Source organism: Eriocheir sinensis, chromosome 52 (assembly GCF_024679095.1).
Source record: "Eriocheir sinensis breed Jianghai 21 chromosome 52, ASM2467909v1, whole genome shotgun sequence".
In the NCBI taxonomy this organism is placed as follows: Eukaryota; Metazoa; Arthropoda; class Malacostraca; order Decapoda; family Varunidae; genus Eriocheir; species Eriocheir sinensis.
The window spans coordinates 1,444,083-1,461,061 of record NC_066560.1 but is presented as its reverse complement, the minus strand read 5'-3'; the positions used below and the strand labels follow the sequence as shown (position 1 = coordinate 1,461,061).

Genomic DNA, 16,979 nt, shown 5'->3' with positions numbered 1-16,979 from the left:
GGGCTGAGGTAGGAGTGGCGAGGTACAGGTGCAGTAAGGCGACACCCATGGGGGGCCTGGGCTGCTGGCTGAGTCCTTGGGATGGGCCGAGGCGAGATGGCGCGGTGAGGGCAGGAACTGGCAAGGCAGGAGAGCCTCGGGTCACGTTGGGAGGGCCGGAGGAGGAGCGCGACCTGCTGCGGGCCGGTGGATCCTCCGGGCGGTAGCTTGGGCCATGACGGAACGGATTTAACCATGGCCAGCAGCGACAGCAGCAAATAACCGAGGTGTACCTCGTAACTCAGGTCCGGAGGTCACCAATTGTAGCGGCAGCCTAGGCCGCTACAGCGAAAACCAAACATTTCTGTTTGTATGTTTTCGAGGCAGCATACGTTGTAGCTGGTACAACGCCGTTTGGATCCGCTAAGGCCGCCTTGTAGGTTAAAAGACACAACTATTAACCAGTGGTGACTCCATTGAGGAAGACGTTTATTTTACAGAATATACATGTATTAAAATGTTGTGAATGAATATTTACAATGGTGATATCCAGTAGTACTTACAATAATGGCTCTTTGATGATGATGCTTGAACATAATGTTGCTTATAATAATTAGAATGATTGTGTACATTTATTTATATGTAGTGACTCGTAACAAAAGAGATTAATGTGTGATGGATATGTGTATTTGATGAAATAGAATAGTGTGTGTTGAGAGTGAGAGAAAAGAAAGAGAACGTGATGACTTAAGGGTAGACTGAAGAAACGGAAGATGGAGAGAACGAGAAAGGGGTCACTACAGGACCCAGGATCCCCGTACTATTCGAAAATCCGTATAAAATTAGTGCTCCCCCTAGAAACACTCCTGGGCACTCTTACGGAATCTGGCTCCCGCCTGGCTCAGTTGCCAGTTATGCATTTTCTGCTGCAGTCACAGTGCAGTGTTACCACGCTGGGGGGATCGAAGGTGCGAAGGCCCCCCCATTAGAGGACAGGTTATTTAAAGTTCGGCTGGAGTAGTTTAAATATCCGTCCCTTAACTACATATATAATATGGAGGCGTAATGCCGTATTTTGGAGGCGCGGAGTCAATCTCCACAAATACCATTTCATATCTTATTTCAAGTATGATTTAGAAAGCAATAGAGAATATGGTAGAGGGTAAGAGAGTGTGTGAGTGTATGACATGATCCACTCGCTGACAACGTGGAAGGGAGCGCTGCCAGGATGGCTCCGTTACCCAGCGTGGTAACACTATGGCAGATAATGCATAACTGGCAACTTTGGCCAGTGAGTAGGAGCTGAACCAGGCGGGACTCGGATTCATGTGGTATGCTCTCTCTACCGCAACTTAACTCATACCAAAATGTAACTTCTCCTAAATCTGAATTCTTCTGCAAGGTGAACAGCTTTCTCGAACGCTTTGGGGTGCTTAGAGCAAGTGTTTTGGCTTGTCTCTTGGGTCCCATGTTCATGTTATTTGGTAACGGAGAAGCGTATCTGAGGCTGTGAACACACATGGACTTAAGGAAAGCGCATTATGTTTCAGTCTGGCAAAACATTACTCCTGATGTGCACACACATGGACTGAGGAGATGTCCATGGGTGTCAGTCTGGTAGAACCATGGAGTCGACACGGGCTGATAATCCCTTTCATTGAGGTGAAGCCGCCAAACTGCCATTTTTAGGGCCGGAAGATGAGGGATACACGGGTGAGAGCAGCCTGGCCGAGCCCATTGAGGGGGAGCCTGACCTGACGACACCTGACACCTGGCAGGTTTCCACAACCTTGCAGCCATAAAAATGACAGTTTGGTGGATTCACTTAATTGGGCTGATGTCGACTCCACCAATTTTGCCTCCATGGGTAGAACAGTCTTGCCTACTTGGTGCGACGAGCAGGAAATTTAAAAATCCTAAAAAAAAATTCTATGACAATCCGTATAAAACCGAAACTGTACTATTGGAAATCGTACTATTTGAGGGACAACTGTGTATATATATATATATATATATATATATATATATATATATATATATATATATATATATATATATATATATATATATATATATTTTTCTCTTCTCTCTCTCTTGTCAGCAACTTGAAATACTCAGACTACTGGGATTTTCAGATTATCCGTGTTTGGATCATTGGACTTTTATTGTATATTGTACTGAGGATTGATGCACCAACTTAGCAATCACTGACTAGAAGAAATTAATTTCATCCTATGACCTATTCAGTGGATTAGAGCTAGATTATCCACTGATGCAGTTCATACTTTCATTAATTTGTGCTAATAAAAAGACCTTAAAACAAAATTACACTGTACAAAGGTGTAGACAAAAGTGTCTTCAGCTTAAAAACTGACAATATTCCTTGTTATGAAGAAAGAGTCGACACCCACCCCAAGCTTCTCCTGTTAGTCTCCTTGGCTCTATAGTCTTCATTTCAATGAAGAATGCTCCTCTGTGGATGGCTCGCAAGTGGGACAGATCACGCATTCGGTTGAGGTGGTCCATTACAACAGTCAAGCCTGGAGGAACATAGAGAATTACAAATTCAGCCATAGGGCCTATTACAGTTTCTATTACAATTACTATTACTAAATATTTTGGGCTATGGTATTGCTATTACTAATAATCCTATTGCTCTAGTTGTTGTCAATTACAATATATAAATTGGTTATATATTATCATTAGTATTACCATTATATGTAATCCAAGTACCGTATTTGACGGCTTATAAGACGCATGGGCTTATAAGACGCACTCCCAATTTCGACAGGCATTTGAAAAAAAAATATACCATGTACAATAAACGGGTTTGAACCTCGAATGTCAGGTGAAGATTTTTCGCCCGACATTTGTAGTCCTCCCCACTATCATTTTTAAAGTTTCACATGTATTCAGATCCTTATCAAATCCCAATACTTTACATTTGAAACCATTAATATGTGTTGGGACCTACCAGAATTAGGCCTGCTTATAGACTCGAGGGTACTGCTTTGAGATGTAAACAAACATGGCGGAGACAGCGACATTCAGAGGGGTAACGGGTATAAAGTTTGTGCATCATATTTCTTTATTATTATTCTACATCATAAGTCTAGTTGTAAAATTCTAGTACATTTTTAAAACATAAGGAAGTGTGAAATTTCAAACTTGAATGTGATTCAATGTTTGTTGGACACGTATGTAAAGTAAGGATGTTAAAAGATAAGCGCAAAATGAAGAAACAGGCACTTGTAAATATCGAATAATAACCTATCTTCTCAATATCTCGTCAATATTATCCATATATTGTTTGTGTTTATCAATCAAACAAAGTTAAACAGTTTTATAAAGGTCTGTCTTACCTCAATGATCCCTGTCTACAAAGGAAACATAGCATGTCTTGTGCGTGTTGTCAGGTTTGGTGTACAATCGTCCGCTAGTTTGTTTAGGTTGTTATGAACGTTAGGTTTAGTCATTTAATTTTCTTCCTGATTGGTGTCATTTCATATGAAGTACAACTGTTTTACACTGTTACTTTAGAAAAGAGTTGCCGTCATTGCTGTAAAAGCGATCGCCACCTTGTTTACGTTTGCGGAGACATTTGCAGTTTAATTGAAGTGCCATTGCTGCACTAAAACTTCACTAGCCAGTGACTCAAAGCTGAACCTTGACCTTATAAGACGCAGGGTGATTTTCAGGGACATTTTTTTGGAAAAAAGTGCGTCTTATAAGCCGTACGGTAACTGTTTTGAGAGGATGTTATAGTCTGTTTAAACTAGAGTGTGAATACAAAATGAACAATATCTCATGGACAGAAATGCTGAAAGGTTTGTCTTAAACACCTTAAACACAAAATGATTCACAGATACCTGTAGGCATGGGAGAAGAGAAGCTTGATATATTATAGAGCTGCTGACAATGGGATGAAGCAGAACGTTAAAGGCAAAGGTTGTGAGATGAGTGTTTATCCCCTTGCCAGCAGTAAGGAGGGAGGCTGTACCACCAAATAAAAAATCGTCTACATATAGACTAAGCCACAAATAGTCCATACATTAATATTTAGTTTCTCAGCATTTGGCGCATTCTAGACTGAAATGTATATACAGACTCTATCACAAAAATGAGAGACATGAATCTATTTATAGATGTTTTGAATGATTGTTGCCATAAATGAATTACAGTATACACACACACACACACACACACACACACACACACACACACACACACACACACAAAAAAAAAAAAAAAAAAAAAAAAAAAAGGCGCCCACCTGGCAACACGCCTGAGGGCATGAGTCACTCATTATACACTGTATTTTCCCGCCCTGGAATTATTCTTTTTTGCATCTCTGTAACTCACGGCATCTGGCAGGGTCTGCGAGTGGCGCACGGTGTGATAAATCACCAGTGTTCTCTGAGCTATGGTCAGAGGAAGACGTATGTCACATCCTCTTAGTGTCACTTCTTATGCATTCTCGACCACCTTTCTCCCCGCTCCATTATTTTTTCTCCACGTTCTCTATCATGTCTGCCAAGCAGTTGTCAGTTGTGGAGAAAGCCAGAATTCTCACCCTGATTAAGGAGAATGTATCTCTAAGGGAAATCGCAATGTGTACTGGACGACATTTTGTAGTGCGGCGACTATGCCTGATGAACGAGCCTCCCATAACCCACTTAGCCAGTGGGGTACCTCTTTGGCCGACTCAGTAAGGAGTGACTCTCCCGTCACGCTGGTCGCGAGTTCAATTCCAGGCAGCCGGGGAATACCCTCACCTTGTTGTGATTAATTTCTCGTGTGTTTCGATACACGCAGAGGACGTGTGGGACCGAGAGAGTAATTGAAAAAGAGAATAGAAAATCTCTTCATTAAAATTTTTCCACTATCAAGCAACTCAATGCTGTTGCCAGAGCCGCACCAGACTGCATGATCCCTCCCAGGAAACATGGTTCTGGATGCCCCAGGAAAACATGTAAGGCCACTGACACACTTCTAAGAGAGAAGTGTTAAAGAATCCCAAGGTCACGCTGGACAACTGAAAATAATGCATCCTGGACTGCTGAGACATGTCTCAGCAGAGCATTCAGCATTGCCTCACCAGGGATATGAAGCTGCCCTCACGATCACCTGCCAAAAAGCCACTCCTCACAAGAGCAATGATGAAGAAGAGGCTTGCATTTTCTCAGAAATATGAAACATGGACTGAAGATGACTGGGCGAAGATAATGTGGAGTGGTGAATCCACATTCAGGTGCATTATAGAGCATCAGGGGAGAGTAAGGAGACCTGTGGGTGCCAGTCGCTAAGAGAAGCGCTTCATTGTGGACACTGTCAAGCACCCAGTGTCTCTGATGATGTGGGGCTGCTGCAGTGGTGAATGACTGAATGTGGGTGTGGAGCTTTGCACATTTTGCCAAAGAATGTTACAGTAGATAGTAACATTTATGTTGAGATGTTACGCAACCAAATGATGGCATCCTTCAATGAATACAGATGCACTTGTCTATGCATAACTCTGCTCCAGCCCATAGGGCCAAAAAAGTGTCAGATTTCCTTCAGGAAATCAATGTGCAAGTGCTTGACTGACCTGGAAACTCACCAGATCCCAACCCCATTGAGAACTTGGTTCTACATGAAAAGAAAGCTACAGAACTATGATGCATTTTCAGTTCCATGCCTTGGGGAAGCTCTACGCAAAATGTGGAAAGACTATTTGGATTGGAATTACTACAAGAAACTAAGTGCTTCTATGCCTGAATGGCTACAAATGGTCATCAAAGCAAAGAGTGGGGTCATAGAATACTAACAAAATGTAGCTTGAAGGATGATACTTTTTTGTTTTTCCAGTTCTGGTATCGCTGATGGGGTGGGGTGAGTGGGGGCAAATTTTGTTTGCGTATACTATGGATTCATAGAATATGCATGACGCAGATGTATATTGCTTCACCAATGTCCAGAACATGTAACCCAGTTATGGTATTCCTGCTTTTCTCCAGCTTTCTTCAATTTGTTGTTTTCAATATTTTCTATATGTATCTACGTATGTATTAATTTCTTCAGTCACTGATGATTGAGCTTTAATGTCGACGCGCACTAATTTATGATCGCAAGAACCGAGGTGTTCTCCTACCGTGACACTACTGACTAGGTTATCTTGGGTTGTTATAACAAGGTCGAGTATATTATTTTGTCGAGTTGGCTCAGAAACCATTTGGCTTAGATAATTTTCTTCTAGAAATTCGATCATTCTATGTGACTCGCCTTCTGTACCTGACAGTGTCGCCCAGTCGATATGGGGGAGGTTAAAGTCTCCTAATATCAGTGAGTCGCTGTTATTAAGTGACTGCCTTAAGACGCTGTACATTTCAAGGTCGTCATCGAGTGATTGCCCGGGAGGTCTGTAGGTGACAGATATATTTAAGTTGACTTTTGCAATGTTTACTGCACGCACAAATGTTCAACGTTACTGTTTCCGGTGTTTTGTCAGTGGGTTGCAAATAGCTTTTGACATAAAGGGCGACGCCACCGCCTCACGGTTTACACGATCTTTGTTGAAGAGTCTGTAGCCATCTATGTTGTATTCGAACTTAAATCAATATTTGTGGTGTCGATAAATGTTTCAAGTTATAGCAATTATGTCAAAATTTTCTGTTAAAGCAAGACATCTCAGTTCATCAAATTTGTTTCTAAGGCTACGCGCATTGAAACTAAGGATTTTTAAGTTATCTAGAGGCTTGGTAATAGAGGTGGTGGTACTTGCGGGATCACGGTTACGGGAGAGAGAGAGAGAGAGAGAGAGAGAGAGAGAGAGAGAGAGAGAGAGAGAGAGAGAGAGAGAGAGAGAGAGAGAGAGAGAGAGAGATAGAGAGAGAGAGAGAGAGAGAGAGAGAGAGAGAGAGAGAGAGAGAGAGAGAGAGAGAGAGAGAGAGAGAGAGAGAGAGAGAGAGAGAGAGAGAGAGAGAGAGAGAGAGAGAGAGAGAGAGAGAGAGAGAGAGAGAGAGAGAGAGAGAGAGAGAGAGAGAGAGAGAGAGAGAGAGAGAGAGAGAGAGAGAGAGAGAGAGAGAGAGAGAGAGAGAGAGAGAGAGAGAGAGAGAGAGAGAGAGAGAGAGAGAGAGAGAGAGAGAGAGAGAGAGAGAGAGAGAGAGAGAGAGAGAGAGAGAGAGAGAGAGAGAGAGAGAGAGAGAGCACTTTCACAGTCGTTGTGTTTGTTTTGATTGTTACCAATGGCGGCGATCGACGCTATAGAATTTCCACTTAAAACTGGCCGATGGGGAAGTGGCGGCTGCGGGGTTAGCCTAGCCCTGCACCTTGCCACACACTCTGAACACCTCTCGCTTCCTTAGCAGCCGTCACTACCCCATCGGCTAGTTTCACGTGGAAAACTATAGCATTGATCAGCGCAGTTGGTAACAATCAAATCAAATAAAACGACTGAGAAAGTGGCTCTAAATGATTAATAAGAAACAAATGTGTCAACAAAACACAATGGGGTATCCAGAGTTGCCAACCAGCGTATGTCACCAGCAACTACGTCTTTGGGGCCACGAAGCTTGATCTGTTCTTTCAATTATCATACGTCACCTGTGTTTCTCTGGGACTTGTGACAGTTACACTTCAATACAGTAAGTGATACTATTGTTAATAAAAATGTAGTTGATCATTCTCATTGTTTTATTTATTGTTAAACAAGACAAAATTAATAAGTAACTGGAAACTTTTTTTTTTTTTCACAACAAAGGAGGCAGCTCAAGGGCACACAAAAAAAGAAAACAATAATAAAAATAAAGCCCGCTGCTCCTAAAAAATCCTCATTAAAATCTTTCTTCCATGAAAGCCCTGCAAAATCAAGCAGAATTGGGCTTTTTCAAAAATTCTGTTTATATAACAATATTTGCCAAGTACCTGCTCTGAGTGTATCAGTCTCCCCTTCAACAAAATCTTAATTGAAGTGTAAATTAAGTCCGTGGTATCTCAATGACCGTCCTGTATGATGGCTGTATCCAAGACTCACCAAGACAAACTTTGACGCTTTGCTCAGATAACTTTTTTTTAAGATTTAAAGAAGGCTCATGATTTTAAACAAACCTAAGGTGTGAAGCAGCTTATAATATAAGAACATAAGAACGCAGGAGTCTACAAGAGGCCGGTAGGCCTGTACGAGGCAGCTCCTTCGCTGTCCATGAATTTATCTAGTCTATTTTTGAATGTGACAATTGTATCGGCACTCACCACATGACTGCTAAGCCTATTCCACTCATCCACCACCCTGTTAGTAAACCAATTTTTGGCTATGTCCCTGTTGAATCTGAATTTATCCAGTTTAAACCCATTACTTCATGTCCTACCCGGTTCTCTTACCAACAAAACCTTATGAATGTCTCCCTTATTAAAGCCCTTCATCCATTTATAAACTTCGATCATGTCTCCACGCACCCTTCGCCTTTCTAGAGAATGCAAGTTTAACTGTTTGAGTCTTTCCTCTTATGGCAAGTTTCTCAACCCCTGAATTATCTTAGTCATCCTCCTCTGCACCGATTCTAACATTTTGATATCCATTCAATAGTAGGGTGACCAGAACTGAACCGCATAGTCAAGATGAGGTCTAACTAATGCTAAATATAGTTTGAGGAAGACTTCGGGGCTTCTGTTGCTTACGCTCCTTGAAATAAATCCTAGTACCCTATTAGCTCGATTTCTAGCTTGAATGCATTGTGCCCTTGGACGGAGATCAGAGCTCACTAAGACCCCTAAATCCCTCTCACACCCAGACCTGCTTATGGGAGTGTCATTTAAGCAATAGTTATGTGAGGGGTTGTTCCTACCTACACTCAGAATACTGCACTTCCCTACATTGAACTCCATTTGCCATTTATCCGCCCAGTCATACAATCTGTTGAGTTCACCTTGGAGAATACTAGCGTCCTGATCTGACTCAATTACTCTACCGATCTTGGTATCATCTGCAAATTTACTAACATCACTACTAATTCCTGTATCGAAGTCATTGATATAAATAATAAACAAAAGTGGACCTAATACTGAACCTGAACCCCACTCGTAACACATCCCCAGTCAGATCTTTTACCATTGATTTGCACTCTTTGCTTCCTATTGCTAAGCCACGCCTTGACCCAGTTCAAAACTTTACCCTCTACTCCGTGAGCCTGTAATTTAAGCAACAGTCATTGGTGAGGAACTTTGTCAAACGCTTTACTAAAATCAAGATAGATTACATCATATTTTTCATCTCTGTCAACCGCCTCAAATACTTTATTGAAGAAGGACAAGAGATTGGTGAGGCATGACCTACCTTTTGTGAACCCATGCTGCGAGTCGTGAATTAAGCTATGTTTCTCTAAATCCTCCCGAATGTTCCTGGCTATTATGGACTCCAGCATCTTGCCTATAACCGATGTTAAGCTAATTGGGCGATAGTTTGAAGCAACTGACCTGTCCCCCTTTTTAAAAATCGGCGTCACATTAGCCACTTTCCATAGGCTTGGCACATAGCCAGTATTTACCGAAATCTTAAAGATGTCGGTTAGTGGGTCACTGAGTACATTACCTAATTCCTTTAATACCCTCGGAAATATCCCGTCAGGACCTGGCGGCTTGTTCTTCTTAAGCTTATCAATCTCATCCTGAACTACTTGCCTGGTAATGATTATATCCCTTAATTTGTCGCCTCCCCGCCCTCGTACACCTGAACTCTTTCCGGTATAGTCGTTCGATCCTCCTGTGTGAATAGGATCCATCGCCCCTCCAGTCTGAGCAAAGCATCAAAGTTTGTCTTAGCAAGTCTTGGATACAGTTGACATACCATATACTTAACCCGTACAGTATTTAGTACGTATATAGTGGAGGGCTTATACGCCCTTTATTTTTGTTTGAGTATGTAACGTTGTTCAATGACAGTAGAGGGATAATTTGACAAGTCTTCGTATTTTATAACAGATGTTAAAGGGCTTTTCTGGACATTTGTCCGCATTCCAACAAAAATCATTATACAAGAAGGTAAGTTACTTTATTCTGGGTAATTACTCCTTGATTCTATAATCAGTAAGGCATGTGGAATTGTAAATTACGGTTCAGAGTAATCGGAAACGAAAACTTATCATCGGAAGCTTCATAGCATTATGCTGAGCTTTGAGAACTACACACGGCCTTGAAGCGAGTGGTGTTGCCAAATGCGCATCCAACCATTTTCTTGTACTTACAACTCCTGTTTATTTTTTAGGTTTTTGTGATGTAAAGAAGTACTAATACATTACTCACACTTTAGGGTTGTGAGAAGTGTTTAAAATGGAAAGAATATAGGCTCTAAAAAATTCTAAGATAAATTTCCCTTCCCTGGTATGACATTGTTAGATCTGAGACGGAGAAAAATAAGAGGACGAACACTCTAGGGTTCCATTCCTCACATATAAATAATATATATATCAAATGATTTGTATTTTTTTTTACATTTTAAGGGGCAAATAAAAAAAATACGAAAAAAGTGCAACCTGGCATGACCCCTATCTATGACAAAAGATGACACTGTACAGGTTAATTTACATTTCATTTTGCGCAGTGGCAGTATCGTAACAAATGAGGTTCAACCGAGGTGCGTTTTGCTGCCTATGCGTACAGCTCCCTTGTTTAGGGTATTGGGAAAGGAGCAATACGGCTACCCTCTGACTGGGAAGGTAGCCTACCCCATCCTCACCTTCACGTGGTGCGCACCGTTACTATACCCTGCGGGGTAGAACCAACATGGAGGGGGGCAGCGACCATCAGCTGCTTTGTTTTAATCCTTTTAGCCTGGACAAGGAGCAAGTCTCCATAACACTACATTGGACTGGCCACCCATTGGTGGCCTCTAATACTTTTACTGAGTTTTTAGAGGCAGGAGCGATGGCCAGAGGGCAGCAGAAGAGAAAGGAATGTATGAGACTGGTGTCTATTAATGTGAATGGTTTAGGTGGTGAGGAAAAGAGGAGAGTGATGATTGAAAATTTTGTAAATGGTAGAGTGGATGTGTTGGGAGTGAGTGAAACACATATTCGAGGAACTGGTGTGAGTGATGGTAGAGAGGTACGTGGGAGGGTGTGCCTGGGGGGGTTGTATGGACGGGGATGGATGAGAAGTATAGAGGCAGGAGTAAGGAAGGATGTGCTATTGTGATGTCTGAAAGAGTGTGGAATGGTGTGACTGATTATGGTTGGAAGGGATCAAGAATTGTGTGGGTGAAAGGAAAAGTAGGTTTAGAAAAGTATGCATGGGTGTGTATTTGTGCACCAGTAAATGTGAAAAGTAAAAAAGGACTGAGAGAAAGGGAAGCTTTTTGGGAGGAAGTGAATGCATGTTTGAAGAGTTTTGAGAAAGAAAGGAAACTTATCATGATGGGAGATATGAATGCTAAAGTGGGTGATGAATGTGTGATGGATGTGGTGGGAAAATGGGGGATACCTGGGAAGAATGAACATGGAGACTGCCTGGTGGATGTCTGTGCTGAGAGGGGAATGTTCCTAGCGAACACCTTCTTTCAGCACAAGAATATCCACTGACACACATGGAGGAGGGGAGAAGACTATGAGCAAAAAGGATTGATTGATTATGTGGCAGTAGATGAAAGGCTTAGAAAAGAAATTTGTGACGCAAAGGTAGTAAGAGGAATGTTCAATGGATCTGACCATCTTGCAGTGCTGGCAAAGTTAAAGCTGAAAGAAAAGTGGGTGTTTGAAAAGAAAGGTGAAGTAAAAAAGGAAATACTGAAGATAGAAAAGTTACAGGAAAAAGAAATAAAAGATGAGTATAACTGTGAAATGGCAGAGGACTTAAGTAAAAAATGGGAAAGTGTAAAAGATAATACAAATATTGAAAAAGTTTTTGAAATATTTAAAGAAATAATGTTAACTACAACAAAAAAAGTGTTAGGGATGAAAGTGGTGCGATGGAAAAAGAAAAGGAAACTCATGGTGGACAGAAGAGATAAGGAGGATAGTAAAAGAGAAAAGGGAACTTTTAAGAAAACTCAAGAAAGAAATGTGGCTGAGCAAGTAAAAAGGGAAAGGAAAAAGAAATATAGAGAATGCAAAATGAAATTGAAACAAGCAATAAAAGAAAGTAAGAAGAGAGTTGATGGAAAAAGACAGTGAAAAATATAAAGGGAACAGGAAATCATATTGGAAAGAAGTAAAATATGAAAGAAATGCAGAAAATATCTCCTCAAGTAAAATAAATGAAGTTATGGATGAAAATGGAAAGATGCTGAAAGACGGGGAAGCTGTGAAAGAGATGGAGAGAATATTTCAAAAACTTAATGAATTTTGAGGATGGACGTCCAGCAGCTGTAACAGCAGCACTTTTGAGTAGAGGTAGAGGAGGAGTATAGAAAGAAAGAAGTATAACATATGAAGAAGTAAATCAGGCAATAAAAAGATTAAAAAATGGAGAGGCAGCAGGAATTGATGGAATCACAGCAGAAATGTTGAAGTGTGGAGGAGATGTAGTCGTTAAATGGATGGTCAAGATATGTGAAGTAGCATGGGAGGGGGGGTGGTGCCAGCAGACTGGACGAAAGCCATCATTGTCCCAGTTTACAAGGGGAAGGGCAGGAGAGGGGAATATGGGAGCTATAGAGGTATAAGTCTCCTGAGTATACTGAGTATACCTGGAAAGGTATATGGAAAAGTCATAATAGAGAGGGTGCAAAGACTTACCGAAGAGAAAATCAGTGAAGAACAAGGAGGCTTCAGGAAGGGAAGGGGATGTGTGGATCAGATATTTGCCTTCAGGATGGTAGTAGAAAAAATAATAGCAAAAGGAAAGAAACTATACGCTGCCTTCATGGATTTGGAAAAAGCTTATGACAGAGTCGATTGGATTGCATTGTGGGATGTTTTAAAGATTTATGGTGTGGGAGGAAAACTGCTTAGTGCAATGAAGTCTTTCTATGAGGATGCATCTGCATGTGTCAAAATTACTGGAGAAACAAGTGAACATTTTGAGATAAAAGTGGGCTTAAGACAAGGGTGTGTCATGTCACCATGGTTGTTCAATATTTATATGGATGGTGTCATTAGAGAAATGAAGGGCAAAGTTGAAGAAGTTGGAGTAAGACTGTTCGATGAGGGAAGGAAGTGGGTACTGAATTCAATACTGTTTGCTGATGACACGGTGCTCATTGCAGAAAATGAAAGTGACCTACAAAATTTGGTCAGTGTTTTTGATGGTGTCTGTAACAGGAGAAAGCTGAAAGTAAATGTCAACAAAAGTAAAGTGATGGTTTGTAAGCAAAGTAGAAGTGAGGTTGTAGATTTTGTATGCCCATATAGAGTGGGAATTGAATGTGAAAAAGAATGCAAAATAATTTTGAATGGTGAAGAAATGGAGGAGGTCAATGAGTTTAAGTACCTTGGATCAGTTATGTGTAAGCATGGTGGTATGGAGGGAGAGATAAGAGAAAGGGCATTGCAAGGAAGAAGGGTGGTAGGGTCTTTGGGACGAATCATGAATGGCAGAAGTGTGAGCATGGAGGTAAAGATTGATCTGAGAAATACAATAATAGTACCAACCCTCACATATGCAAGTGAAACGTGGGCCTGGAATGAAAGTCAGAGGTCTGGAGTGCAGGGAGTGGAAATGAGTTATTTGAGGAGTGCATGTGGTGTGAGTAGAATGGATGGAATGAGTAATGAAAGTGTGTACGAGCATTTTGGAATGTGTCACGGGGGTGAAGGGAAGAAGTGTGGAGTGGTGGAAGAAGTGGAGTGACAGACTTTAAAGTGGTTTGGCCACATGGAGTGAATGGAAGAGAGTAAGATGACCAGAAGGGTGATGTGAGTGAGATAGAGGGAGGGAATGCTAGAGGATGACCTCCAGTGAAATGGAGGGATAGGGTGCAAGAGTACATTAGGGAGAGGGGGGAAAGATCTTTGAGAAACTTTGAGCAGGCAAGGAGGGAGTGTCTGGATAGAGAAAGTTGGAAACTCTTCTGCCGTGGCCATCCCCTGGTGGGAGCTCCTAGGAGCAGGCGTCAATGAAATGATGATGATGAATTAAAATTTCATTGAAAGTGAGAATGATACACCCAGAGCAGGTACTCAGTAAATATTGTAATATAAACAGAATCTTTTAAGAAGTCCAATTCTGCTTGATTTTGCAGAGCTGCCACGCAAGAAAGATTTTAATGAGGATAAGTTTCCAATTAGTCATTTGTTTTGCCTTGTGAAACAATAAATAAAACAATGAGAATGATCAACTACATTTATATTAACAATAGTATCACTTACTGTATTGAAGTGTAAATGTCAAAAGTCCCAGAGAAACGCAGGTGATTTACGATAATTGAAAGAATAGCTAAAACTCCGTGGGTACAAAGGCATAGTCAGTGGTGACATCTGGTAAGTATTAGCATACCCCAGTGGAGCATTCACAAACTCATTCATAACATTCACAAGCTGAAAAGTAGCAAGATTCACTTGCTATCTTAAATTTACACAATTTCACTAGGTATTCAAAAAAATAATCCAGGAGTAAATAATAAATGAATAAATTAATTAAATTCATCTTACTGACCTCCTCCAATCCTGCAGTCACTTTTCACCTTTCTTGCATTTTATATTTGTAAGGAACCTAGACTTGCAAGTGATTATATACATAATGTACTGCAAAGTACAATTCATCTTAAAATCTAGGCAATCTTTTTTTAAAATCAGCAGAATTTAGTAAATTTAAGGAAAATTTACCTGTAGTCTGCATAAGACCACATCCAGTTCTAGAGCTGAGGGCCCCCGAGGCAATGAAACTTTGGAAAGCGCTGCCTGTGCCTTTGGCTCTGCTTGCTGCTCTTTTGATGTCACCTGAAATTTAAATATATACATCAGGGAAATAGAAATGTGTATTTTCCAAGTTGTGCAATTATCTCAAGAGGACAAAAAGATATGCACATGCATGGTCACTCACACATATAATTATACCAGCACACACACACACACACACACACACACACACACACAAGAGAATAAAATAGAAGTTCATATGGAAGAGATTATGGTAAACAAACAAGAGATCCATAAATTACTGGGAGAACTAGAAGAGGGAAAAGCAGTAGGACCGGATGGAGTTTCTGGGTATATTTAAAAAAAATGTAGAGATGAATTAATTGTTCCAATATACGACATCATAAGATGCTCAGTAGCAACAGGTATGGTGCCCAATGAGTGGAGAAGGGCTGAAGTGGTCCCCATATATAAAAGTGGAAGGAAAGATGAACCTTCAAACTACAGACCCATATCCCTGACAAGTGTTTTGTGCAAAATATGTGAGAAAATAATAAAGAAGCAGTGGACTAAATTTCTAGAAGAGCATAAGTTAATTACCAGCAAACAATATGGATTTCAAAAGGGCCGATCATGTGTTACAAACTTACTCAGTTTTTACTCAAGAGTGAGACAGAACTCAGGAAAGGGATGGATGGGTTGATTGTATTTATCTAGATTTGAAAAAGGCCTTTGACAAAGTTCCACATACAAGACTATTATGGAAACTGGAAAATAAAGGAGGATTGAAAGGAAATATGTAAAAATGGTTTGCAAGCTACCTAATGGGAAGGAGATGAGAACTGTGGTCAAGGACATAAAATCAGAATGGAGAAATGTAGAAAGCGGAGTACCACAGGGTTCAGTATTAGCAGCGATAATCTTCCTGGTATATGTAAATGACATGGCTGAAGGAGTTAATAGCTACATAAACCTGTTTGCTAACGACGCTAAATTACAAAAACATATAAGAAACAAAGAAGATTGTGAAATATTGCAAGAAGACCTATACAAAATTTGGAAATGGAGTATGGATTGGGAGATGGAATTTAATGTGAAAAAATGTCATGTTATGGAAATGGGTAAAAGTGAAACAAGACCAATCTGGATATACAAAATGGGAAATGGTGAAACATTAAAAAAAGTGCATGAAGAGAGAGACCTGGGAGTAGTGATGAGGGATGATAATCAACCAGAGAGTCATATAAATCGGATCTTTAGAGACACATATAACTTGGTGAGAAATATTGGAGTAGCATTTAACTACATGGACAAGGACATGATGAGAAGGCTAATCACTACCATGATTAGACCAAAATTAGAATATGCAGAGGTAGTGTGGTCCCCCCATAAGAAGAAGCATATAAAGAAACTAGAAAGAATACAGAGGATGGCATCAAAAATGGTCCCAGAGTTGGAGGATTAATACGAGGAAAGATTAAAGGAAATGAACTTAACAACACTGGAACAAAGAAGAGAAAGGGGAGACCTAATCCAAATTTATAAATTATTAAACAAAATAGATGAAGTAGATAATGAGAACTGCTACTAACAGAAGGAAACATAAGCAGAAATACAAGAGGACACAGTAAAAAATTGAGAAAGGGGAGATGCTTGAGAGACACAAAGAAGTATAGCTTCCCGCAAAGAAATGTGGAGGTTTGGAACAGTCTGAGCGAGGATATAGTATCAGCGAGGAGTGTGCAAAGCTTTAAAGATAAGTTGGACAAATGCAGACACGGAGACGGGACCACACGAGCATAATGCCCAGGCCCTGTAAAACTACAACTAGGTAAATACAACTAGGTAAATACACACAAGAAAACAACTTAGATGTATATATGGAAGAGGTCAAAATAGATAAAGAGGAGATAAAAAAACTATTGGGGGAATTGGAAGAAGGGAAGGCCATGGGACCAGATGGAGTTTCAGGTTTTATACTTAAAGAATGCAGAAATGAGCTAGTTGGCCCGATATATGACATCATTAGGTGCTCAATTAAAACGGGCACAGTGCCTAGGGAGTGGAAGAGGGCAGAAGTGGTACCTATATACAAAAGTGGAAAAAAGGAAGAACCCCTAAATTACAGACCAGTGATCGTCTCTGACCAGTGTAGTATGCAAAATATGTGAGAAATTAATAAAAGAACAATGGGTGAGATTTCTAGAAGAACATAATCTAATCACAAACAATCAA

General features: G+C 40.6%; 1 protein-coding gene across 1 annotated transcript in view; it reads right to left on the bottom strand.

Annotated features, from left to right (window-relative positions):
* Positions 1-16,979, bottom strand: part of LOC126982873 (DNA-directed RNA polymerase I subunit RPA2-like) — a 151,978-nt gene that overhangs the window by 95,815 nt on the left and 39,184 nt on the right. The window contains exons 9-10 of the mRNA XM_050835146.1: positions 14,712-14,825; positions 2,391-2,519 (exon numbers count right to left, since the gene is read on the bottom strand). Of these exons, the coding sequence (XP_050691103.1) occupies positions 2,391-2,519; positions 14,712-14,825 (243 nt within the window). The remainder of the gene's footprint in view (positions 1-2,390; positions 2,520-14,711; positions 14,826-16,979) is intronic.